Raw genomic sequence first — 26,699 nt, forward strand, 5'->3', positions numbered from 1 at the left:
GCCTATGTAACTAGTTATATTAAAAACTAAAAGGTGCTTCCTAGACAAACATGCATGCTAGCATGTGAAGCCTCAAGAACAGTAAATAAATAAATAGATAAATAAATAAAATAAATAGAAAAAAGGGTCAGGTGAGTTGCCCACATAGCATCAATCCATCCACATAAACCAAGGGTAAAATTCCTAACAACCTAATTTCACTATTCTAGTTGCTTTTGTTTGCTTGTTTTTTGAGAGACAGTTTCACTCTGTCACCCAGGCTAGAGTACAGTGGCATGATCATAGTTCACCGCAGCCTCGAACTCCTGGGCTCAAGGGATCCTCTGCCCTTAGCCTCCCACATAGCTGGGACTACAGGTGTGCACTACCATGCCCGGTTAATTTATATATTCGTTGTAGAGATGGGATCTCACTACGTTGCCCGGGCTGGTCTCAAACTTCTGGGTTCAAGCAAATCCTCCTGCCTTGGTCTCCCAAAGTGCAGGATTACAAGTGTGAGCCACTGCACCCAGCACTTTTTTTTTTTTTTTAAGTCTAGTTAATCAGTATGTTCCTGCCTAGCCCAGAAGCATAACATGAGAAGACTTACTAAGTTTTGCAAAGTTGTCTTGAGTGGTTTAAAGAAAATTGTTCTATATTGTCACCATTATATAATACCCATTGTAATTTAAAAATAAGTTGTACACTCCAATGACACCATGCTTCTTAAAATAAAGAAGCCTGTTTTAGCCACATTATTCATAAAATCATTCCTTTCATAGTAGTTCCTCTTTCAGTTGTGCATAATTTTGTCTTACCTTTCCATTTGTGCACATTATTTTCTCATAACTATCTTTATCTTTTATATTACTCCTTTCTTTTTTAAACATGGACAGCTACACGGTCATTCTGTCTGTCCGCTAGTCTTATTAAAAAGCACATTACACTCAGGAGGCTGAGGCAGGAGAATCACCTGAACCCGGGAGGCAGAGGTTGCAGTGAGCCGAGATTGTGGCACTGCACTCCAGCCTGGCGACAGGGTGAGACTCCGTCTCAAAAAAAAAAACACATTACTTGATCCTTAAGTGTCAATGACCCCTATTACAGGGTCAATGACGACAGGAGAGGGCAAAAGAGCAGATGCCCTTTTTCATGGTGATATACACCCTGAGGGATATGTACATGTTAGCACATGACAGAAGTAGCCAGTGAGGATTCTCCTCTCTGGGTTTTCAGAGGGAGATGGCCCTGTCAACACTTAGATTTCAGACTTCTAGCCTCCAGAACTGCAAGACAATTCATTTCTATAGTTTTGAGCCACTAGTTTGTACTGTTTTGATACAGCAGCCCTAGGAAATGGATGTGGATTTCCCCCGCGTGTGTGGGCAAGGGCACCTATGATTTGCTCCCAAGCAAAATATGACAAAGATGACGGGTTGTCACTCCCATTATTACAATACATTTATAAGACTCAGTCTTGCTAGCTAATCCTATTGTCAGCTGTGAACAAGCATGCTGCTATGAGTCCTACAGCCACAAGGAACTGAATTCTGCCAACATGTGGGCTGGGAAGTGGTTGTTTCTCAATGGCAGCCTTGAGAGACCCTAAGCAGGGGACCCAGTTAAGTTGTGCGTAAATTTCTGATGCACAGAAATTGTGAGATAATGCATGTGTGCTGTTTTAAGCTGCTACGTTTATAGTCATTTGTTACACAGCACAGAAAACGAATACAGTTGGACAGGAGCATAAGAGACGAGCTTTGCAATCTCTCTGGGCCTAGAAAATGTGGACAGCTGACTCTTATGGATGCTTTCCCAGATGCTTCTGAAACTGCCAGCACTGGGATTCTCTTACAATTCCCTTTTATCAGGCAGTTTCTTATAACTCCTTCCTTAGCTCCTTAGGTATCCAGTGTTTACCTCCTGGGTCTTGCTGCTAGGGTCTCTCTGTTCTTCCAAGGGCCTTACTGGCCAGGACCCAGGCGAACCCCATGGCACCCTCCTCCATAAGGCCCACATCCGGTTACCAGTCAACCCTCAAGTATCCTTTGGCCCACCCAACTGGAGGAATGCAGACAGTTCCCAATGTGGCACACTCTCCTCAGCCCATCCTTCTGCTTCAGATCTGCTGTACAACAGTACAAGACCCACATGCTGGGTCTCTTCAATAGCAGGATACCATGTCAAGCTCACCCAGAGTCCTGTTGAAGCCCACTCTCTTTTCACTGAGGGTGGGTGTTATTGCAGGTAATAGTCCACTTCCAAGGACCTCTTTATTAATCTTCTTCTCCGTATTCTGTGGACTTTCCTATCCTTAATCTGATACAAGGGCTGGAGACTCATGAAATCAATCACTGAGCACTTCCTTGATAAATTCTGTGCACGGGGGTTTGTCTCACAATCACTTTGGTCTGTGATAGCTATTGTATTGGCAATTCCATCAGAATGAAGGCAGGAAAAGCACCATTTTAACACCCTGTTACATGTAGTATTCACAAGTCATAAAACAGTAGAATTTAATGAGTATAGTTTAGTGCTAATATCACAATTTGTTTCTAGTTGACATTTAAAAAATTCAGTGATATTTACACTCTTAGACAATTGTCGAGACTTTGAACCCTATTTAAAAAAATGACTCAACACCCTCAAAAAATTTTATCTATATACTGCAAGCAGAAAAATAGAAAGAGACAGAAGCCAAGGAATTAAAGTGTGTTGCATTATATAAAAACTCTAATTATGGGTGCCAAAATGCAAAAGTGTTCTATTTAAAATACAAATGTTTATTCATTCATTTATTGGACAAACATTTACTGAGCACTTTCTAAGTGACAGACTGTTTTATTTAAACTTTTAAAATATTTAATTTTAATTTTACTTAGCCAGATAGCTTTAAAAAATGTATAAAAAATGCACTTCAGAGTAAGTCTTTAAAATAGCTATTACTTCAGAATTACCTGAAAAAGCATTGCTGTAATATCTAGACAGGGTTTGCATGATGTCTTTTGAGTGCTGGGTCCATGGTGCTATCTTTCTGTAGGTTTTCACACGATGAACAAGTTGAGAACCACCATACTGAAGGGATAGGGTATCACCATGATCTTCATAGAGTTCCTCAAATAACCTAAAAAAAGAAAAACTCGCATTAAAGAATTTCACCAAAATCAAAGCACAAGTTATTCACTTAGCCAAACTCCAAACAAGTCTTATACTTTAAAAATTCTTCTGAGCCTTTCAAGTTAGATTCTTCAACATCTTGAAAACAAATGCAAATGCTAATATATTTTAAAGTGATATTCCAGTAAACACCAAAGCTATAGAAAACACTAAAATGGAAGCAGGGGCACCAAAAACATAACCCACCAAAGCCAGACCAGGCTGTTTCTAATCATACTTAAAGACTCCTAACTTTCTGCAGCCTGCCAGAGCAATTCACCTCCCATGACAGAATGTACTGTGCTCTCTGAATTGCCTCTGAAAAAAGAATATGCTCCTGTCACAGTGTCAGTCCATTCAAGCTGCTGCAACAAGACACCATAAACTGGGTGGCTTATAAACAACAAACATTTCTCACATTTCTAGAGGCTGGGAAGTACAAGATCAAGGAGCTGGTAGATGTAGTGTCTGGTGAGGGCCCATTTCCTAGATCACAGATGGTCTTCTCACTGTGTCCTCACATGATGGAAGAGGCTAGCTAGCTCTCTTCAGTCATTTTTACAATAAGGACACTAGTCCCAGTCATGAGGGTTCCTCTCAGCTCTACTCATTTTCCAAAGGTCCCACCTCCTAATACCATGCCTTTGGGGGTGAGGATTTCAACATATGAACTTAGGGAAGACACAAGCATTCAGATCACAGCAGACTAACATACCATATGCTTTCTTAGATATGTACTTTTGAAACCTGTGTTTCTTCAAGTGTCTGTTAATATTTCCAGTGCAGTGGTATCTGTTGGTGTGGCCATTTGTAAACTGATTACTTTCCTCAGCTAAGCCTTTATGACAATTTCTGATGACCACTATCAGCTATCATTAATTGTATTTTCAAAAAATAATACTTCGTGGACTGTCACAGATGCAATAGACAGTGAAGAAATAGTAATCCTTAATGAAGAATCAATCTTTTATACATCTCAGATTTTAGTATGTATGAAGACACAGTACTTTTTTTGAAAATGCCATCTGGATGTGTTTTAAAACAACACCCACTAGTTTGTCTAAGTACTTTGAATTTATCTAAAGAATGTAGTGTTTATTCATAATTAACACAAGCAAAAACAACAACAACAAAAGAAAAACCCAAAGCCCAAACCATGGCAAGAATACATAAATTTTTAATAGAAATATTTATTCTAAGACACCAACATCCACTGCGGAAAGGACACCCTCTTCAACAAATGGGTGCTGGGAAAACTGGATATTCATATGCAGAAGAATGAAACTGAACCATTGTCTCTCGTCATATACAAAAATCAACTCAAGACAGATTAAACACTTAAACATAAGACCAAAAACTATAAAACTACTAGAAGAAAATATAAGAAAAACAGAATTAGTTTGAATAATGTTTTCTAGCAACACAATTTTTGAGAAGCTAAAAGTAGAGACACTTTCATAAAAAAAATCTTATTATTAACCAGGTTTGCCTTCCGCCATTATCAGCATTCAAATAGCAAAAAATAAGACTTACCTAACTGCATCTGTATCAAACTGTAGATTAGGTTTGTCGATCAGTCCCAATGAATACAGCTGATAGGCCAGAGCACATTTTCCCACCATAAACTGTGCTGTGTTGGTGCGATCTAAACAGTCCACACAGTTGGTTCGAAGGATGCCAGTCTAAAGAGAAATACCTTAAGATTTTCAATCATTATTCTATCACCAAAGAACTTCCATACTACTTTAGATTTCTTTAAGAAGAAGAAGAAAAAAAAAAAAAAAAAAAAAGTCTGTGGGCAGGTGTTATTCTTGAACAAATATTATTCAATTTTATGTAAAGTCAAAATAATGAAGAACATGTTTAAAGTTGCATAAGTTTATATATGCTGCTCACTTATGTTGCTGGAACAGCATCATTAAATCTTCGGGCCTATATTTGAATTTACTTTGTTAGTTTAACAAAATAAAACAAATAGCTAACAATTTCCACATGTACCAATTAGCAAAATATGGGCTTTTTTTTGACATATCTCCTCATTATACAACCTAAATATTCAGTGGTTAGGGCCATATCATTCTTAAAGCATAGTTAACATATATACTACATATGCTTGGTTTCTTTTCCAAAGTCACTATAATTTGTTCTTTTCATGTTCCTGTTTGTGTTTCTATTTCCAGAAATAAAATTTAATACACAGAAAAAACCCATAGGCCATATTATTTCACCTGCACATTTTTCTTTTTTTTTCTTTTTTTTTTTTTTTTGAGACAGAGTCTTGCTCTGTCACCCAGGCTGGAGTGCAGTGGCACGATCTCGGCTCACTGCAACCTCTGTCTCCCAGATTCAAGCGATTCTCCTGCCTCAGCCTCCCGAGTAGCTGGGACTACAGGTGCATGCCACCACGCCCAGATAATTTTTTGTATTTTCAGTAGAGACAGGGTTTGATCATGTTAGCCAGGATGGTTTCGATCTCCTGATCTTATGATCCACTCACCTTGGCCTCCCAAAGTGTTGGGATTACAGGTGTGAGCCATCGCGCCCAGCCAGGTACACATTTTTCATAAGCATTAAAGACTAGAAGTAAGACTTTCAACAATCATTCTCAAATAATAATTCTGCATTAAATAAGATACAGGTCTCTACATGAATGCTTACAGAAAACGTACAGTATACAATCGATACAGATTCTGTTCATTATGAATATAATATTGTGTATACCTGCAGGCGACCAGTGGGAATCACACATCCTCCTAGTTCATTCCACCTATGTTTAAAAATAAACACTTTTTAAAAAGTTAATGGCAGAATAAATATTTATTTTCGGTACCAGCTCCTTGTTAGGAATCATAGAATTAAACTAATAGAGCTGAAGCCTCCTGAAAAATCAGCTGATCCTGCCTACTCTTATTTTTTCAGGTAAGTGAACATGCAAATGACTGAGGCGGACTGCTTACCACACTCTCCTCAAAGAGAGTCCAGGAAAGGGGCATTTTAATTTGCCCAAGTGCCCACTCTGGCATTTTTTGTTACCCATGCTCAACCAAAATCTCCCTTGCTTTCATTCAAACCCACTTCCTGTTGGGTCTCTATACACATGAGTAACAATCGTAGAGCATCTTTCTAATAAAATCTTCCAAGTCTTAGCCTTCCCAACTCAACATTACGATTTTCTATCTCCCCCAGCTTTTATTCATGGAGGCTTTGTTATATTTCTTTGGTTGGTTTTGCAGATTTACTTTTAGAGACTACTTATTTTCTCCATGTGCAATGAATACACAGGAATATGTTTTGTTATGAAATACTATAGATGATGTTAATATTTTAATTATTTAAAAGAAGGTGCTGTGCAGAAAAGAGTTAACCTAATAGGCCTAACCGCTATCCTCAGAAAGTCCTGCTTATAAGGTTGACCCTTGGCCAACGTCTGGGAGCTTAAATTTCAGGAGGGTTTCCACCATTCCCAGAACTGATAAGAGTGACTCACTGTGCTGAAATGGTTTGTACAAATAATATGGTTTTTCCTGAATACCTTCTTTCCCTCTGGAAGTCAAGAATTTTAGCATATGCCATGCAGAGGCTACCTATGTGACCAGCCTCCAGTAAAAAAACAAAGTCTCCAACATGCTTCCTCGGCTGGCAACATTTCATCCATGCTTTACAACCTGTTTCTTGGGGGAATTAAGTGTGTTCTATGCGACTCCACTGAGGAGAAGACTCTGGAAGCTTGTGCCTGGTTTCCTCTGGACTTTGCCCCTTTTGCCTTTTCCCTTTGTTAACATCATTTTATATCCTTTCACCATAATAAATTATAGCCAGAATACAATAAGCTGAGTCCTTTCAGTTATCCTAGTGAATTACTGAATCTGGGAGTGGTCTTGGGGGACCCCTGTCATGGGTACCCTAAAATTCAAACAATAAACAAGTGCAAACAATGCAAACTATAACAAAGGGATTACTTCCAAAGACATTACACTAATAGTTAGTTCTTTTCTGTTGTCTTATCATTGTAGTTAACTACATTAACTGAAAATAAAATGCCAGAAATATATAGTATTGGTTTCTTAAAAGATAAAGCATAAATCCTTGATCTGAAGAAGTTCCCAAAATAGTAATGAAAGATTTGTGAGCGAATAACCATAATACAATAATAAATACTATTTTTATAAAAATGTTAGCATGTAATCTATAAGAAAAAAAGTCTGTTTCTATTCAATACTGAAAAATAGAGTTCACTGCTGAAAATTTTACTTACAGAAATATTTTATGCAACATTTGTTCTATGAAGCAAGAGATACAGATCCCATGGCTTACATCTCAAGGTATGTAGGTAACCAACAAAGGAATTCCCATGCCCCAGTGAACATTCAGTACTCAGTCATGTGAGCAGTGTGCCTCCCCCCAGGACTAAATTCATCCAATTTCCAAGTAGTACAAATTGCTCATATTCAGAATACCCATAAGAGCAAAAATCATGATTTATTATAAGTTTTAAAATACCATACATACTTTTCATCCGGCCGCAAAATGCTACAGTAGGAATCAGGGCGGTTTACAAAGAAACCTGTTTTCTTCACCACACTTTCTGCAATCACATTCAGTCGATCAAGAACATTACACAGCTTGCTGAGGAGAGGAGGAAGAATGAGAAAAGTGAGAAGAAGCCAAGTTTTAATATATATTTATCCTTATATCTAAAGCCAGTAAAGTCTATAGCAATGATATTTAAGGATGTAATTTTTTAAATCTCTTGGCTGGTACTTGATAGAAACATGTAACAATGTCTAGAATATAATGCGTACTCAGTAACCAGCAACATTTGATGTGAAAGAGACACAAAAGACCTGTAACTTATTGGTGATCCTTAATCTTGGCATATAACATCCCTGCCTGAGCTTTCTCCAAAGCCTTTCACTCCTCAAGAGTTGTCAAGTCAAAATACATTCATAAAATGGCTGTGAAAAGAGCACCATGCACAATGCAGGTGGCAGAGAAGAAAAAACTGGAAAATAATATGAATGGCAGCTGGGTGCAGTGGCTCAGGCCTATAATCCCAGCACTTTGGGAGGCCAATGCGGGCAGATCACTTAAGGTCAGGAGTTTGAGACCAGCCTGGCCAACATGGTGAAACTCTGCCTCCCCTAAAAATACAAAAAATTAGCTGGGCGTGGTGGCAGGCGCCTGTAGTCCCAGCTACTCAGGAGGCAGGAGAATGGCGTGAACCCGGGAGGTGGAGCTTGCAGTGAGCCGAGACTGTGCCACTGCACTCCAGCCTGGGAAACAGAGCGAGACTCCGTCTCAAAAAACAAAAACAAAAACAAAATTAGCCAGGCACAGTGGTGCATGACTGTAGTCTCAGCTACTCAGGAGGCTGAGGCAGGAGAATCACTTGAACCCAGGAGGCGGAGTCTGCAATAAGCTGAGATCATAACACTGCACTCCAGCCTGGGCGACAGAGCAAGACTATGTTTAAAAAAAAAAAAAAAAAAAAAATGAATGGCAACAACTTGTAACCAAACTTATATTCTGGGAAAGTGTGTGTGTATCTAACTGTATAAAATGATTTAGAAAAAAGTACAATAAGTACAAAATGATATAGTAACATTTTAAAAAATAAGACCTTAAGTAAATCTAGAGCTTGTATGATTGTGCAGTAAGTGAACAAAAAGACAATGCAAGATTTAACAAAAGTAAGTTCCTTAGAAGAGATGAGTTTTGAATCAGATCTTGAAAGATAAAAGAGAGGTGGGAAAGCATCCCAGGGAGGGTGAAGAATAGGAATGGAGGCTTAGGATAGGACTTTGGCTGCTACATTTGTGGCAGAGCATAAAGACTCAGTTTTCTGGAAAAGAACAGCCCTGGGGATAAACAAAAAGTGATCGCATTCTGAAGACAATCAGATGATGAGGCTTTGACACTATACTAGGGAGTCTGGATCTACTATATACAGTCAGGAATTATCACAGGTTCATCCACGAGTGACATCTGAGAAAGCGTTTAAATAGTGAGACAGATGATACAGAAAAAAGTAAAACTAATGCCTTTATGGAATAGTGGTAGCAATGTTCTGAAACGACTAGATATTTCAAACAAGTTGCAAATGGTATCTACGATAGGCAAAATAGATAGATAGATAGATAGATAGATAGATAGATAGATAGATAGATAGATAAAATTAAAAAAAAAAAGTTCGGTTAGTTTATTGATATACTCAAAACAGCCCCTCAACAGGTTCATGAAGGAAATTAACAGGGTAAAATTTACTTTACCATAGAGGTCAGCTTTCTGTTATTTCTCATTACAAGTAAAGGAAACGATCAGAGCCAGGCAGAAGAGTATCATTCACCTTTTGGTATACTTGGCCATGTCCCAGGGAATATAAACAATAGTGTGCTCAGGAGGCAAAAACTGGTTGAGATAGGTCACAGCAGCAACAAGTTCTTCACTCAGAATTCTTTCATGCTTTCTTTTCTCTCGTTCCTTTATCAAAAATTAAACATTTTCAGTGTTCCAATTCCCTTAAATCAGAAGAACAGGCTCAACATGTTTACTTTTAAGCTAAGCTAAGACAAAAAATCCAAGTCTTAAATATACTAAAATGAAACCTAGCTACAATAATCAGAAATAATAAAAATATAAAGAAATAAATGCTCCATTGTGTTAAAGTGAACAGATAATGAGCTTTAAAGATTGAAGGAGATCAGGTTTCTTCCTGGTACCCTCCCTGCATCCTGAGAAACCCAGCTTACCCACCATGGGCCATGGCCCACACACTCCACACCCAATTCTGACAGAGGAGATCCCTCCCAAGGACCAGAAGAAGGGAGCCCCCAACTTCAGCCAGCTGAAGGCCAGAAAGAAATCAACTGGTCTGGATGAACAATTCCTAAACTAGCACAGCAGAAAGCAGCTCCACAGCCTTCACAGGACTTCATAAATTAGACTTGCAAATACTCTGTGGGATAACCAAGACAGGCATTTCTTTTTCTTTTTACACTGTGGTTGAATGAATTGAGGTTGAGAGGCACTCATGGAACTAAACCTTGGTTTCTGCCTCCTTACCTGGGGTATCTCTTTAGTTAAACACTGCACTGCCTCTCATTCAAGACAAGCTAGTACTTTATTGTACAGTTCTGTGGTTGGAGTGCTGACTCTGCCACTCACTAGCCATGTGGCCTTCAGCAATGTTCTCAATTTCCCTACACCTCCATTTTTTCATCTATAAAATAGGGCAACAACAGTATCTTCCTCACAACATTAATGTGAGACATAAATGAGATAGAGCATTGTGAGTTTTTTTGTTTTGTTTTGTTTAAGTTCTGGGATACATGTGCAGAATGTGCAGGTTACATAGGTATACACGTGCCATGGTGGTTTCTTGCATCCATCCGCCTGATATCTACATTAGGTATTTTTCCTAATGCTATTCCCTTCTCTAGCCCCCAATCCCCTGATAGGCCCTGGTGTGTGCTGTTTCCCTCCCTGTGTCCCTGTGTTCTCATTGTTCAGTTTCCACTTGTAAGTGAGAACATGCAGTGTTTGGTTTTCTCTTCCTGTGTTAGTTTTCTGAGAGTGATGGTTTCCAGCTTCATCCATGTCCCTGCAAAGGACATGAACTCGTCCTTTTTTATGGCTGCATAGTATTCCACAGTGTATATGTGCCACATTTTCTTTATCCAGTCTATCACTGATGGGCATTTGGGTTGGCTTCAAGTCTTTGCTATTGTGAATAGTGCTGCAATAAACATATATATGCATGTGTCTTTATAGTAGAATGATTTATAATCCTTTGGGTATATACCCAGTAATGGGATTGCTGAGTCAAATGGTATTTCTGGTTCTAGATCCTTGAGGAATCACCACAATGTCTTCCACAATGGTTGAACTAATTTACACGCCCACCAAACAGTGTAAAAGCATTCCTACTTCTCCACATTCTCTCCAGCATCAGTTGTTTCCTGACTTTTAAATGATCACCATTCTAACTGGCATGAGATGGTGATGGTATCTCATTGTGGTTTTGATTTGCATTTCTCTAATGATCACTGATGATGAGCCTGTTTACACATGTTTGTTGGCTGCACATAAATGTCTTCTTTCGAGAAGTATCTGTTCATATCCTTTGCCTACTTTTTGATGGGGTTGTTTTTTTCTTGTAAATTTAAGTTTCTTGTAGATTCTAGATACTAGCCCTTTGTGAGATGGATAGATTGTAACTATTTTCTCCCATTCTGTAGGTTGCCTGTTCACTCTGATCATAGTGGTTGTTTTTTTTTGTTTGTTTGTTTGTTTGTTTTTTCTACTGTGTAGAAGCTCTTTAGTTTAATTGGATCTCATTTGTCCATTTTGGCTTTTGTTGCCATTGCTTTTGGTGTTTTAGTCATGAAGTCTTTACCCATGCCTATGTCCTGAATGGTATTGCCTAGGTTTTCTTCTAGGGCTTTTATGGTTTTAGTTCTTAAATTTAAGTGTTTAATCCATCTGGAGTTAATTTTTTGTATAAGGTGTAAAGAAAGGGTCCAGTTTCAGTTTTCAACATATGGCTAGCCAGTTTTCCCAGCACCATTTATTAAATAGGGAATCCTTTCCCAATTGCTTGTTTTTGTCAGGTTTGTCAAAGATCAGATGTGTATATGTGTGGTGTTATTGCTGAGGCCTCCGTTCTGTTCCATTGGTCTATATATCTGTTTTGGTACCAGTACCATGCTGTTTTGGTTATTGTAGCCTTGTAATATAGTTTGAAGTCAGGTAGCATGATGCCTCCAGCTTTGCTCTTTTTGCTTAAGATTGTTTTGGCTATACAGGCTCTTTTTTGGTTCCATATGAAATTTAAAGTAGTTTTTTCTAATTCTGTGAAGAAAGTCAATGGTAGCTTGATGGGGATAGCACTGAACCTATAAATTACTGTGGGCAGTATGGCCATTTTCACAATATTGATTCTTCCTATCAATTAACATGGAATGTTTTTCCATCTGTTGGTGTCCTCTCCTATTTCCTTGGACAGTGGTTTGTAGTTCTCCTTGAAAAGGTCCTTCACATCCCTTGTAAATTGTATTTTTAGGTATTTTATTCTCTTTGTAGCAATTTTGAATGGGAGTTCATTCATGATTTGGCTCTCTGTTTGCCTATTATTGGTGTATAGGAATGCTTGTGATTTTTGCACATTGATTTTTTATCCTGAGACTTTGCTGAAGTTGCTTATCAGCTTAACGAGTTTTTGGGCTGAGACTATGGAATTTTCTAAATATACAATCATGTCCTCTGCAAACAGAGACAATTTGACTTCCTCTCTTCCTATTTGAATACCCTTTATTTCTTTCTCTTGCCTGATTGCTCTGGCCAGAATTTCTAACACTATATTGAATAGGAGTGGTGAGAGGGGGCATCCTTGTCTTGTGCCGATTTTCAAAAAGAATGCTTCCAGCTTTTGTCCATTCAGTATGATATTGGCTGTGGGTTTGTTATAAATAGCTCTTATTATTTTGAAATATGTTCCATCAGTACCTAATTGAGAATTTTGAGCATGAATGGGTGTTGAATTTTATTGCAGGCCTTTTCTGCATCTACTGAGATAATCATGTGGTTTTTGTCATTGGTTCTGTTTATGTGATGGATTACGTTTATTGATTTGCATATGTTAAACCAGTCTTGCACCCCAGGGATGAAGCTGACTTGGTGGTGGCAGAGCAAACAAATTCAAAAGCTAGCAGAAGACAAGAAATAACTAAGATCAGAGTAGAACTGAAGGAGACAGAGACATGAAAAACCCTTCAAAAAATCAGTGAATCCAGGAGTTGTTTTTTTTTTTTTGAAAAGACTAACAAAATAGATAGACCACTAGCCAGACTAATAAAGAAAAAAAGAGAAAAGAATCAAATAGACACACAATAAAAAATGTTAAAGGGGAGATCATCACTGATCCCACAGAAATACAAACTATCATCAGGGAATACTTAAAACATCTCTATGCAAATAAATTAGAAAATCCAGAAGAAATGGATAAATCCCTGGACACATACACCCTCCCAAGACTAAACCAGGAAGAAGTCGAATCTGTAAATAAATCAATAACAAGTTCTGAACTTGAGGCAGTAATTAATAGCCTACCAACCAAAGAAAGCCCAGTACCAGACGGATTCAAAGCCAAATTCTACCAGAGGTACAAAGAAGAGCTGGTACCATTCCTTCTGAAACTATTCCAAACATTAGAAAAAGAGGGACTCCTCCCTAACTCATTTTATGAGGCCAGCATCATCCTGATATCAAAACCTGGCAGAGACACAACAAAAAAAGAAAATTTCAGGCCAATATCCCTGATGAACATTGAGGCGAAAATCCTCAATAAAATACTGGCAAACCAAACCCAGCAGCAGAGCATGGTGAGTTTTTATAGAACAGCTGGCATATAGGAAGTACCCTATAAAAATTTGCCATTTTCATTATTACCCTGATCAAGCCTTCACTTAGAAACAAAGAAAAACAATTAATTCCACAACAGTGAGACTGAAAGGGTATTAAGGCACTATTGTTGGCATCAAAATTACACTGCTGTTTTCAATCATGGAGATTACTTTTCAGTTGCCATGAATTTAATTAGATAAGTACTGTAGCAACAAAAAGGGGTCGCTACTGGGCACAGCTGAATACATCAAATGAAATAATTAGATAAGAATTAAGAACAGTGTTAAATTTTAGGATGAAAATAAATTTTGCTTATATATATGAGAAAAATACATATCTGAAATTTTTCTCAAAAGCATTTAAAATCAACTAGGGAAACAAAATCTTCTTGAAATGCTTATATCAAATCTGACATTTTGTGGGATGGAGAGGAAATGTTTGAGCAACCTTCGTTCATCTCTGTATGAAGAATCTGCTGTATGCATTCTCTGTCCATAGAGGATTAGTGTTAGTGGGTTGTTAGTCTACCTCTTTACAGCCACAGGCCCCTAACAAGTAAAGGAAAACTTTACATACACAAGCAATTTTGCATATCATTTTTCTTCTTTTTTCTTTTTTTATAAAGAGACAGGGTCTCACTCTGTCACCCAGGCTGGAATGCAGTGGTGCAATCATAGCTCACTGCATCCTGGAACTTCTGGACTCAAGTGATCCTCCCACTTCAGCCTCCAAGTAGCTGGGACTACAGGTGTGCATCATGCCCAACTAATTGAAAAACAATTCTTTTGTAGAGACTGGGTCTCCTATGCTGCCCAGGCTGCTCTCAGACTCCTGGTCTTGTGCAAGCCTCCTGTCTCAGTTTCCCAAGTCACTGGGATTATAGGCATGAGCCACCACATCCAGCTGCATATCATTTCAAAGGATTCCAAGATCCCCCTAACAGCCATGCATGGCCCACAGATTAAAAACCTCTGATGTACGGTTATACTTGATCCTAGGTTGGCCTCCTGTTGATACAGTAGCAGCAGTGAAGGCACACGGATTGCTGCAAACTATCTTTCAACCAGTGCCTCAAACTTTCACAACTGGGAAGAAGTTCACAACACAGGGTAAAAGAGAAATGAAATCACGAAAAGCATTTCACTTTATTATCTTCTTCATATGGTGGTAGAATAAAGAATGAGTATCCCCTAGGTATCATTCTATACACACATGTATTCTTTGGCTCTTTAATCGCAATTAATAAGGTCTTCTACCAAGTGACCTGAATAAACATCTTCTTTAATCCTGTGAATAAGGCCAGGCGTGGTGGCTCAAGCCTGTAATCCCAGCACTTTGGGAGGTCGAGACGGGCGGATCATGAGGTCAGGAGATCGAGACCATCCTGGCTAACATGGTGAAACCCCCGTCTCTACTAAAAAATACAAAAAACTAGCCGGGCGAGGTGGCGGGCGCCTGTAGTCCTAGCTACTCGGGAGGCTGAGGCAGGAGAATGGCGTAAACCCGGGAGGCGGAGCTTGCAGTGAACTGAGATCCGGCCACTACACTCCAGCCTGGGCTACAGAGCGAGACTTCGTCTCCAAAAAAAAAAATAAATAAATCCTATGAATAAAACTAGTGCTATAAACAACAAAATACTTTCCTATTCCATGAAACAGCAACTCAATCTCCAAACTATTTCTGTAGCTAACTTCTAGTCATTGTCAGGATTTTTACTGCAGTGGAACAATAAAGAAGTACAATTTTAAAATTCACTGACTGATCTTTAAATATTTGAAAAAATAAAAGTACATGTGAGATACCTGGCAAAGAATACATTATAATCACATGTATATGATAGTATTTTTTGAGTATGCACAATTAATAGAGAATTATTTCAAGCATTGTAGACCTGAATCTCCATTTAATGACAGCTTTTCAACCACACTATACGAACTCTGTAAAACATGAACTTATTTTATCTTACTTTATTATTGAGGCAGGGTCGTGCTCTGACTAAATCCACTAATTTAAAACTAGGTTTCTAATCCAGTAACACTTTATAACTTAATACTTTAGCAATAATTTATTTCCATACTAACAATATCTTATTTTCTATACATTTACTGGAAAAGTGTCCATGAGCATTTTCACTAAAGTTTTCATATTTTAAATTTTCACTTATGTATCTACTATAGCTAACTGTTTAATATTAGACTGAGGTTAGATATTATCCACCTTATATTATTCTGAGTTGATATGGAGAGAGACGTGAATATGAAACTTCTGAATTAATATGAACAAATGTCTAGAAAATGATTATTTAACATCTGAATGATTTATTTTACAAAGTCAATCCCTAGTGGGATGCAATTACAAAGAGCAACACAGGAAGAAACGAAGCTGACTGCCTCACTGTTTCACTCTTCTCCCCCAGCTGCCAGTTTGGGGACATATTCCTCCATACTCTTGATTTAAAACACACACACACACACACACCCTTTGAGCCCATGCATGTAGTTATACAGTCCTCTCCTGGGAACTGTCTCTTCCCCACCCAAAGCTTTGCCTCCATCCTGGGTGATATGGTTTGGCTGTGTCCCCACCCAAATCTCATCTTGAATTGTAGTTCCCATAATTCCCACATGTTGTGGGAGGGGCCTGGTGGGAGATAACTGAATTATGGGGGTGGTCTCCCCCATACTGTTCTTATGGTAGTGAGTAAGTCTCATGAGGGCTGATAATTTTATAAAGGGTTTCTCTTTTTGCTTGGTTTTCATTCTTTCTTGTCTGCCACCATGTAACATGTGTCTTTTACTTTCCGATATGATTGTGAGGCCTCCCCGGCCACAGGGAACTGTGAATCCATTAAACCTCTTTTTCTTTATAAATTACCCAGGCTCAGGTATGTCTTTATCAGCAGCATGAAAACAGACTAATACACTGGGTGACTTTCAGTATCTCCACCTCCTTTTCCACTTTAAATCCCCATTCCCACTCTCACATCTTAGACCAATTCATTATCACAGGCTGCTCTTTCTTCAACATTTCTTATTTGTGACCTCTTTTATTTCCACATTGCTTGCTTTAAATACCCCACCTCATGAGGACCGCAATCCACTGACATCTCCACTTTCTCCAGCAGCCCTGTTCTTTTAGCCCTGTCCTTATTTGGCTCAGATTTCATGGTTCATTTCAATCACAGGATTGTCAAAATCCAAAATGCCTTTCATCCTGTCTTTTTATGTCACACCTGTCTGATGAAACTAAATAAACCCAATTATTATTTTACCTGTGCTTATACTCATTCACAAGCCTGCTGGAAGAAGGCAGGCAATAGTAAAATGATTCCATTTAAGAAATCATGATCACCAACTTGAAATTGGCTCTTGGTACTTCCTGCAGGTTTCTAGTCAACTTACCCTCTCATGTACACAAGACTTAAACCTTCTCCACTCCCTTCAAACCTCCACTCTCAGCATGATCATTCCTCCTACCTTAAGGAGAAATTAAAGCCATCAGAATGAAATGTGCATGCTCACAAATACACACATGCCCGAACCCTTACTATTCTCTGTCTCTCCATTAAAGTAATTCCAGTCAGGCACCATGGTTCATGACTGTAATCCCAGCACTTTTGGGAGACTGAGGTGGGAGGATTACTTAAGGCCAGGAGTTCAAGTTTGCAGTGAGCTACGATCTTGCCACTGCACTCTAGCCTAGGTGACAGAGCACGACCCTGTCTCAAAAATAAAATAATAATTCTACCATGTATGCTTCAGATTTCATCATTTCCTACTTTCTTAAGTACATGAAATCACTGATCATTCCTTTTCTCTCCTGTGTCAGACAACTCTCCCTTTCAAATGTATCCTCCCCATAGGCTTTTAAACATATCGGTATGATCTCTTTTAAAAAATAAAAATGCCATCTTTTACTGGGTACTCCTATTGGGGGAAAAGTACAACACTTATTGCTCCCACTTTCTCACTGTTATCCCACACTCGGTCCACTTCAATCAGTGCCCTCCATGATGCTAACGCTAATGGACAATTTTTCCATCCTCATCTTACTTGAGCCCTTAGCATTTGATGCTGCTGATCATTTACTTTCTTCATTATGAAACACGCTTTCTCTTGGTATTCCTAACACAGCACTTCCTGGTTTTCTTCCTACTCCTCTGGCTGTTTTTTTCTCTGACTCCTTTAGAGATTCAGCCACTCTAACTGGGCGTTGAGAGCTGGAAATCCCCCAAGATGAAGTTTGAGGTTTTTCCTTCTTACTTTATACTCTCCACATGGGCATCTCATCCATGCCCATGCCTTCAAATGTCACTTGTAAACAGAATTACAAAAATCACATCTGGGCCCAGACCTCTCCTCTGAGCTCCTGAACCATGCCCTGAACTGTTACCTCCGTTTAGAGGACTCAAGCATACCTCAAACCTCACTCAGTATATCCAAGCTACACCCACGATCTTCCCCCAACAAACCCAGTCAGTGTTTTGTATTTTAGTGAATGGCATCACCATTCACCCACCTGAGTAAGCCAGAAACCTGGGAATTGAGCCTGACATCCCCCATCCCCTCATTTCAAATCCAGCCCATCACCAAGTCTACTGACTGTCCACTTCTCTAGATCTCCACCACACCACCCTGGTTTAAGGCATAATCACCTCTTTTCTGGACAATTATAACAGCCTCCTAGCTGGTCTTCCAGCCTTGTACTGATCCATTTGTTTTCTATGTTGAGGTCACAGTAATCTTTTCAAAACATAAATCTGACAAGGATCCTCTCAACCATGCAAGATTCTTAATGACTTTCCATTACTCTCAAGAAGAAGGCCAGGCTCATTAATGCAGCCTACAATACCCTGCATGGTCTGGCCATAACCATCTCTTTAGCCTCATCTCACAACAAGCATCTTGTCCTCATCCTCTGGGCCCCAACCACAGAGAACCCCCTCTTCTTCCTCCAACCCACCACACTTCCTCCTGTCCTAGGGACTCTGTACATGCTGTGCTCTGAGTTGAAGACCATTCTCTTTCCCATTGACCTGGTTAATGCCTCTTCCTTCAGGCTGATGCTAACTCATCCTGTCCTCAGGAAAGACTTCTCTCCATTATAAGTTCTTATTGCACCATTTGCCTTGTACTGGTGCCTCTGCATTACCTCACCATCTCCTACAACAGGCTGTTAGCTCGAGGTAGGAGCTGTATCTGGAACTGCCTTGGCACACAGGAAACTCTCAAAAATACTTGGTAAATGACTGACTATAAGGTGTGAGAAAGGGACCCAGTTTCAGTTTTTTGCATATGGCTAGTCAAGTTTTCCCAGCACCATTTATTAAATAGGGAATCCTTTTCCCATTGCTTGTTTTTGTCAGGTTTGTCAAAGATCAGATGGTTGCAGATGTGTGGTGTTATTGCTGAGGCCTCTGTTCTGTTCCTTTGGTCTATATCTCTGTTTTGGTACCAGTAACATGCTGTTTTGGTTACTGTAGCCTTGTAGTATAGTTTGAAGTCAGGTAGCGTGACGTCTCCAGCTTTGTTCTTTTTGCTTAGGATTGTCTTGGCTACATGGACTCTTTTTTGGTTCCATAGGAAATTTAAAGTAGTTTTTTCTAATTCTGTGAAGAAAGTCAATGGTAGCTTGATGGGGATGGCATTGAATCTATAAATTACTTCCTTACACCTTACACAAAAATCAAGTCAAGATGAATTAAAGATTTAAATGTAAGACCTAATACCATAAAAACCCTAGAAGAAAACCTAGGCAATACCATTCAGGACATAGGCATGGGCAAAGACTTCATGACTAAAACACCAAAAGCAATGGCAACAAAAGCCAAAATTGACAAATGGGATCTAATTAAACTAAACAGTTTCTGCACAGTAAAAGACACTATCATCAGAGTGAACAGGCAACCTACAGAATGGGAGAACACTGTAGAATCTCTCCATCTCACAAAGGTCTAATATCCAGAATCTACAAGGAACTTAAATTTACAAGAAAAAAACAACCCCATCAAAAAGTAGGTGAAGGATATGAACAGACACTTCTCAAAAGAAAATATTTATATGTGGCCAACAAACATACGAAAAAAGGCTCATCATCACTGGTCATTAGAGAAATGCAAATTAAAACCACGATGAGATACCATCTCATGCCAGTTAGAATGGCGATCATTTAAAAGTCAGGAAACAAGATGCTAGAGAGGATGTGGAAAAATAGGAACGCTTTTACACTGTTGGTGGGAGTGTAAATTAGTTCAACCATTGTAGAAGACAGTGTGGCAATTCCTCAAGGATCAAGAACCAGAAATACCATTTGACCAGCAATCCCATTACTGGGTATATACCCAAAGGATTATAAATCATTCCACTATAAAGACACATGCACATATATGTTTACTGCAGCACTATTCACGATAGCAAAGACTTGGAACCAACCCAAATACCCATCAACGATAGGCTAGATAAAGAAAATGTGGCACATATACAACATGGAATACTAGGCAGCCATATAAAAGGATGAGTTCATGTCCTTTGCAGGGACATGGATGAAGCTGGAAACCATCATTCTCAGTAAACTAACACAGGAACAGGAAATCAAAAACTGCATGTTCTCACTCATAAGTGGGAACTGAACAATGAGAACACATGGACACAGGGAGGGGAACATCACACACTGGGGCCTGTCAGGGGTTGGGGGTATAGCGGAAGGATAGCATTAGGAGAAATATCTAATGAATTGTAATGTAATGAAGGGTTAATGGGTGCAGCAAACCACCACAGCACATGTATACCTATGTAACAAACCTGCACGTTCTGCACATGTATCCGAGAACTTAAAGTATAATAAAAAATAAATAAATAAAAATTAATGACTCACTAAATGGACACAGGGTCACAGGCCTCCTTGGTTTTTTAGTAAATTCATTTACATTTATTAACCAACCTCTCAGAATAACCTCAGACAGTACTAGATGGTTGGGCACCACCACAAGCACATGACGTAACAACGCCCTTGCTTTTCATACTCTCAGGGTCTTCTTGGCTTCTGACTGAGAGTCTTTCAATTCACTTGGCTACAACAGATGCAGATAAAACTTACTGTGTGGTCTCCCTGCCTCCTATTCTCAGCCTTTGACCTGTATGCCCATTCATATAGATAGACACGCTGACTAGTCCGTGTACTCTGCCAAGAAAGCAGGGAACTATGAGGCTAATACCACCTTGTCTGGGCTTCTCACAAGCCCACTTGATCCCTGAGAAACAACACTACCCTAGTTTATGAATCTAGCCTTTTGATCCTATTACTATAAATTAATTTGCCCAGGGGAGCTTATGGATTTTCAAGGTCGCTGACTGTAAAGGTGAGGCTGTGATAGTTTGATTTTCATGCTTCTTTCTCCAGGTTGTCCTCGGAACTAAGGCAGAAGTTTCACCTACATCTAATTCACACAAGGAAATCAGGACACAATGATTTCCTGATACACTGAATCACTCTACTCCCTTAGAGATATACTACTGATTTTTTTCAGCCATGCAGAGAAGAAGCCACATGGAATCTGAGGCCAAAGAAAAGTGACTCAGCTCAGACACAGTGAGCTGTCCCAGCATAATAATCTGCACGTCTCTCCACTAGGGAGAGGGAAAGCACGGCTTGTTAACCCCCTCTGTGTTGAGGAAGAGGCTTCCCAAAGTGTCTGAATCTCATAACCAAACAAATGAGCACATCATACCTTCACTAAATTCAAGATGATGATGGGAGAGCCAAACCTCTGAAACATCTGGTCAAAGTGAAGGGCAGCCACATGTGCAAATGGATCTGCCTGATCCACTAAGAAGGAAAAAACATGAAAAAGCACCTGAATTAAAATTGCAAAGCAAAAATAAAAGAAGCATAGGGTTGTTTTTTAAAGAAATGCAATTCAACTAATCTTCCCAGATCCTTCTTAAGGTGCTCACTAGACACTTATTGATCATGTATTTATTTATTTATTTATTTATTTATTTATTTATTTATTTTTGAGACAGAGTCTCGCTCTGTCACCCAGGCTGGAGTGCAGTGGCGCGATCTCAGCTCACTGCGAGCTCCGCCTCCCGGGTTCACGCCATTCTCCTGCCTCAGCCTCCTGAGTAGCTGGGACTACAGGCGCCCGCCACCTCGCCCGGCTAGTTTTTTGTATTTTTTAGTAGAGACGGGGTTTCACAGTGTTAGCCAGGATGGTTTCGATCTCCTGACCTCATGATCCGCCCGTCTCGGCCTCCCAAAGTGCTGGGATTAGAGGCTTGAGCCACCGCACCCGGCCTGATCATGTATTTATTACATTTGAATGATTCTTACATTTCTGGAGCAAAATAAAAATAATTTACTAACAATCAAAATTAAATATAAATTTATTACATAAGAAAAACAGAAATTCCTCTTCTAAATTAACTACCTTCCAGGACTAAAACCTCGTGAAAACCTAAGCATTTATGAAGTTTCTGTGACAATAGTTCACTATCTCTAAATGTAAGCACAGGAGTTATTATTAAAAACATGGCTCCACACACATGTAATAGGTGGTTTAGGCATCATAGTTGAAATGTCCTGAGACCAGTATAAGGGCACAGATCCTCTAACTTGTACGTAAGAAGAATAACTTCCTGCAGTGAAAGACATCACAGAAGCATCGCAAAGTATTTGTTCAGTCTCCACTTCATTTGCAACATCACCCTGAAAAGAAAGGTGCATTGAAAAATACATTATGTTCTTAGAAATGTTTAATGAAATAACTTTCAATGAAGTTATAATTCCTATTCTTTGCAAGTTTTGAGAGGTAAACATTGATCAATATTCAATATGCACATTAGAAAAGCAAAACCATTAAAATATAATAAAGAAGGCAATTAAAAGTAGCAGAGAATAGACTAGAAAAAAACCAAATTAATCTCTAATAATATAAATCAGATACGAAACAGCTGGTTTAAATAAATGGGAGAGAGGGGAAGAAACGACAATTACATGAAATTACACAGGAGGTGAGGAAGACTAGAAGAATATCAAAATTCAATTCTGACGACCAAAATGAAATAGGACAGAAGAGTGAGATTCAAATAATGCCTGATGGACAAAAGGAAAAAATAGGGTTTTGAGGTACTTATAGAAGTATATAAGGACATAATAAAGAATGATTTCAGAGGCAGTAATAACATGTCTGATTCTCTTTGAATATTCAAAAGTAAATAATATAGTTGCAAAATTCTGATATTTTAAAGCATCATCTGTAACAATTTTCATTGTTGATATAATTTTAAGAACAATGTTGCTATTTTAAGCCAGGTTCAAAATCCAATGCCTCACTCAATCTGTCTACCGAATCACACATCCACTCAAGACTCAAGTTGTCTACTGCAAACAGAGACGGAGCACTCAAAGGAGAGAACACGGCTGATGGAAGGATGGCTGCATTTTTGCTGTTGTTATTTTCTAGCGGTGAACAGAAAAAGGAGTCTGGGCAAAAAAGACAAAGAGGGCAAAGGTTTCCCGTACCTTGCTCACTTCATCTTCTTACCAAGAATTGACTGCCCGTGATGAGTGCTGCCTTCTATTTGGGTGGAGGTGCTTTGCTATTTTTGTCTCTACATTAAACATGTACCACATTTCATATATTATAGAAATGGCTCACCCTCCACAACATTAGACATTTTATAATTCCTCAAAGCACTGCATAACTCTAAGATGGCTGACTTTTCAGAACATCTGTTTATTAGTCATACTTCTCACGTTTCAGATGCACTGGAATATTAATTATTGTCAGCCCCCCACATCCATGGGTTCCCTCCACAGTCAACCAATCTCAGATAGAAAATGTAGTTAGGCCTACAATGGTTGCATCTGAACTGAACACGTGCAGACCTTTTTTACTGTCATTATTCCCTTAAAGATACAGTATTAGAACTATTTGCATAGCATTTACATCATATTAGATATTAGAAGTAATCTAGAGATGACTTAAAGTATACAGATGAGTGTACATAGGTTATATGCAAACACTAGGCCATATTATATAAGAGACTTCAGCATTTGTGGATTTTGGATGGGAAGGGCGTTCCTAGAAACAATCCCTTGTTGATATTAAAGGGCAACTGTATTCTCTTGATAACATCCCAAACTAAGAAATTCCATATTTTAAAATTTCACTGTGCTTCTACATCAGCAAAGCTGATACAAAAGGTTCAAGTTCAGTGAAGATACTGTTTGTCATCTTACCTCACAGTTTGCACCTCTTTTAAGAAAACGGGTACCAGCAAATTTACTGGATCTTCTAGCTATTAGAGTGACATACACTGGTCGTCCATAGATCAACAGCTCTTAGAAAGCAAGTTAAGGTTGTTTAGCATTCATGACTGTCACATAAGACCAATAGAGTCATTATACCTTATATACACATTTAGATACAGCTAGTCCAATGGCTTAAAGAACACCAAAAGCTCCACCCAAGAATGGAACAGCGCTGGATCTAATGGTTTCTTCAGAATTGCAGTGCGGCTACAAAGGGAAGGCAACATCCAACCTAACTAAGGAGTGCTTTCCATAAATTTCAGCGGAAATGGTAAGCAGGTGTACGGTTACTGGTCAAGGGAAGCCCTATGGCTAAGTAAAGGATGTAAACAAGTACAGCTAATCCTTCTGATATGGTTTGGCTCTGTGTCCCCAGCCAAATCTCATTTTGAATTGTAATCCCCATGTGTCAGGGAAGAGTCTGGTGGAAGGTGATTGTATCATGGAGGCAGACTTCCCCCCTGCTGTTTTCGTGATAGTGAGTTCTCACAAGATCTGGTTGTTTGCAAGTGTGTGGCACTTCCCCCTTCACTCGCTCTCTCCCCTGCTCTACCATTGTGAAGATGTGCGTGCTTCCCCTTCACTTTCCACCATGATTGTAAGTTTCCTGAGGCCTCCCAGTCAGGCTTCCTATTAAGCCTACACTCAATTAAACCTCTTTTCTTCATAAATTACCCAGTCTCAGGTAGTTCTTCATAGCTGTGTGAGAATGTACTAATACACCTCCCTTAGTCTTCCAAGATCATACACCTCTCAAAGAGAACATGTGCCATCTAATAGGTTGTTTAAATTATGAGTAATATGTAACACTGAGGATATAACTGAGTATAAGACTCTAAAAGCAGTCAAAATTTGTCACCTACCTGCAAATCCTGAACACTGAATAATTTATTGTGAACCGCTTAACCAATATACAGCTTATTAGTTATGTTACCTTACTTAACTTTCTGAGCCAAGTCTCATCTTCTATAAAATGGAGTAACAATAAAGTAACCAAAGGTGGTCAGGAGGACTAGATGAAGTAATGTGTGTACAACTAGTGCCTGGTCTCTAGTATTCAGAAGCTACTCTTATCAAAAGCTACTCTCTTTATCTCATATAGACTTCCAGAATTCATTAAATGCTTGATAACCAGGAGACTAGATTCATTGTTTAAACTTACGAGCTTCAAAATGATAATCTATGATGGCACTCACTATTTTAAAAAACAAACATTTATTATGTTTAATATGCGCCAGGCCCCAAGTTAGCTCTTGGAAACACAAAACAGCTTTGAACTATCTTTTGGGAACTACCTTTAGAAATTGTAGCACATTCTTCTACTCGGGAGGCTGAGGCAGGAGAATGGCATAAACCCGGGAGGCGGAGCTTGCAGTGAGCTGAGATCCGGCCACTGCACTCCAGCCTGGGTGACAGAGTGAGACTCCGTCTCAAAAAAAAAAAAGAAAGAAATTGTAGCACATTCTTTTTGGCATCCGTGGTGGTGAAAAACCTGTGTTCTTCCCAGGCAGAATTTACTTTTGGAAAGAGACAAAAGTAATTCAGGATCAAATCTCGTTATGCAGTAATGATCAACCAGATAATACCACTCACTGGTTGAAAATAATTATAAAGTAATGAGCCTGATTTTCAAGTGTAGCACATAAATCTCACTGATCTTTGTTTCAAAATCCCTCTGTGCTTTTATCTAGCCTTTCGCCCCCTCACAGAAGGCAGCCCTGCTGCTCTTCAAGGGTAACCTCGCCAGCTGTGCCCTTGGTACCACTCCTCTCAAATGCTCCTGGTGCAAGAAAGCATAATAATGGTCAGTCGCATTTACCCACTTAATAGTCTCAAAGCAACCACTCCTTTAAAGGTTTTTTTTGTACATTATTATTATTATTTTAATATAGATCTGTAACTTCAGTTCCAAGTACCACAGGGGGCCAGGGCTGGCCTGAATGGGGCCTCACAGTGCGCTGGACAAAGTGACCGATTTTTCTCCATAAATAAGACAAAGAAACCCTGGGGATCTGGAGAAGGATCTGAGGCCATTAAACTGCAAATTCCAACTGAAAACAAAGAAGAAAAAGTTTCTTTTTTGGTTCTTTTAAATGTCTAAAGAGAATAAAATTAAGAAAACTACAAATCCATTACAAACACTTCTTATCTGTGGGGGAAAAAGGTACAAACACCTTTTCTTTAAAAGCCTAACATAGTAGAAAACATGCTGAATGCAAAAATGCCCTATGTGATCTCAAAAAGTGAGAGAAAAAATCGAATCACCACTTCTAGATGGTACGTGCTACCTTCTTAAACCCCATAATTGCACTTTATTAAAAGGCTTCAATGTAGCTACAAATTAATGAGACATGAAGCTACTGAAGGAAATAAAAGTTTTTATAAAATTGAACTCATCAGCTTAACCCAAAGCTGAACCTACTTCTCTTTAATCTATTTTGCCCCCTTGCCTGGACTACTGCCATCTTTTCCTAACTCATGGTCCTTGTTCTAGTTTCATTTTACTTATTCCAGCTTGAAAATGGTTGTCAACTCAAGCCTCCTAAATACTGCTTTGCAAATGTCATTCCCCTGCACAAAACCTTTCAAAAGTTCTAGCACCAAACCCAAAGTCCTTAGCTTGACCACCAGGGAAATCTGGTGACTGGCAATCTGACTCCCACATACCAATCTCCTTCCCACTATATCCTACCTCCTGGGAGTTTTATTCACAAGCCATGAGAACACTCCTATGTGTTTTTCCACCTCTACACACACAGTGTTTCCCAGGCTGTGATGTCTCTCTCTGCTCGGACTGCTGATCTCTCTCGTTGCTAAGGCACTGACTTTTGTTTAGGGCCCAGGCCAAG

At 39.1% G+C, this 26,699-nt stretch overlaps 1 protein-coding gene across 1 annotated transcript in view; it reads right to left on the minus strand.

The window, feature by feature from the left end:
* FIG4 (FIG4 phosphoinositide 5-phosphatase) overlaps positions 1-26,699 on the minus strand; it is a 134,522-nt gene that overhangs the window by 60,089 nt on the left and 47,734 nt on the right. Inside the window, exons 8-15 of the mRNA XM_010366034.2 lie at positions 23,779-23,879; positions 22,080-22,242; positions 21,263-21,360; positions 9,482-9,615; positions 7,645-7,761; positions 5,857-5,902; positions 4,669-4,817; positions 2,937-3,103 (exon numbers count right to left, since the gene is read on the minus strand). Of these exons, the coding sequence (XP_010364336.2) occupies positions 2,937-3,103; positions 4,669-4,817; positions 5,857-5,902; positions 7,645-7,761; positions 9,482-9,615; positions 21,263-21,360; positions 22,080-22,242; positions 23,779-23,879 (975 nt within the window). The remainder of the gene's footprint in view (positions 1-2,936; positions 3,104-4,668; positions 4,818-5,856; positions 5,903-7,644; positions 7,762-9,481; positions 9,616-21,262; positions 21,361-22,079; positions 22,243-23,778; positions 23,880-26,699) is intronic.

This window comes from Rhinopithecus roxellana, chromosome 4 (genome assembly GCF_007565055.1).
Source record: "Rhinopithecus roxellana isolate Shanxi Qingling chromosome 4, ASM756505v1, whole genome shotgun sequence".
NCBI classification, from domain to species: domain Eukaryota; kingdom Metazoa; phylum Chordata; class Mammalia; order Primates; family Cercopithecidae; genus Rhinopithecus; species Rhinopithecus roxellana.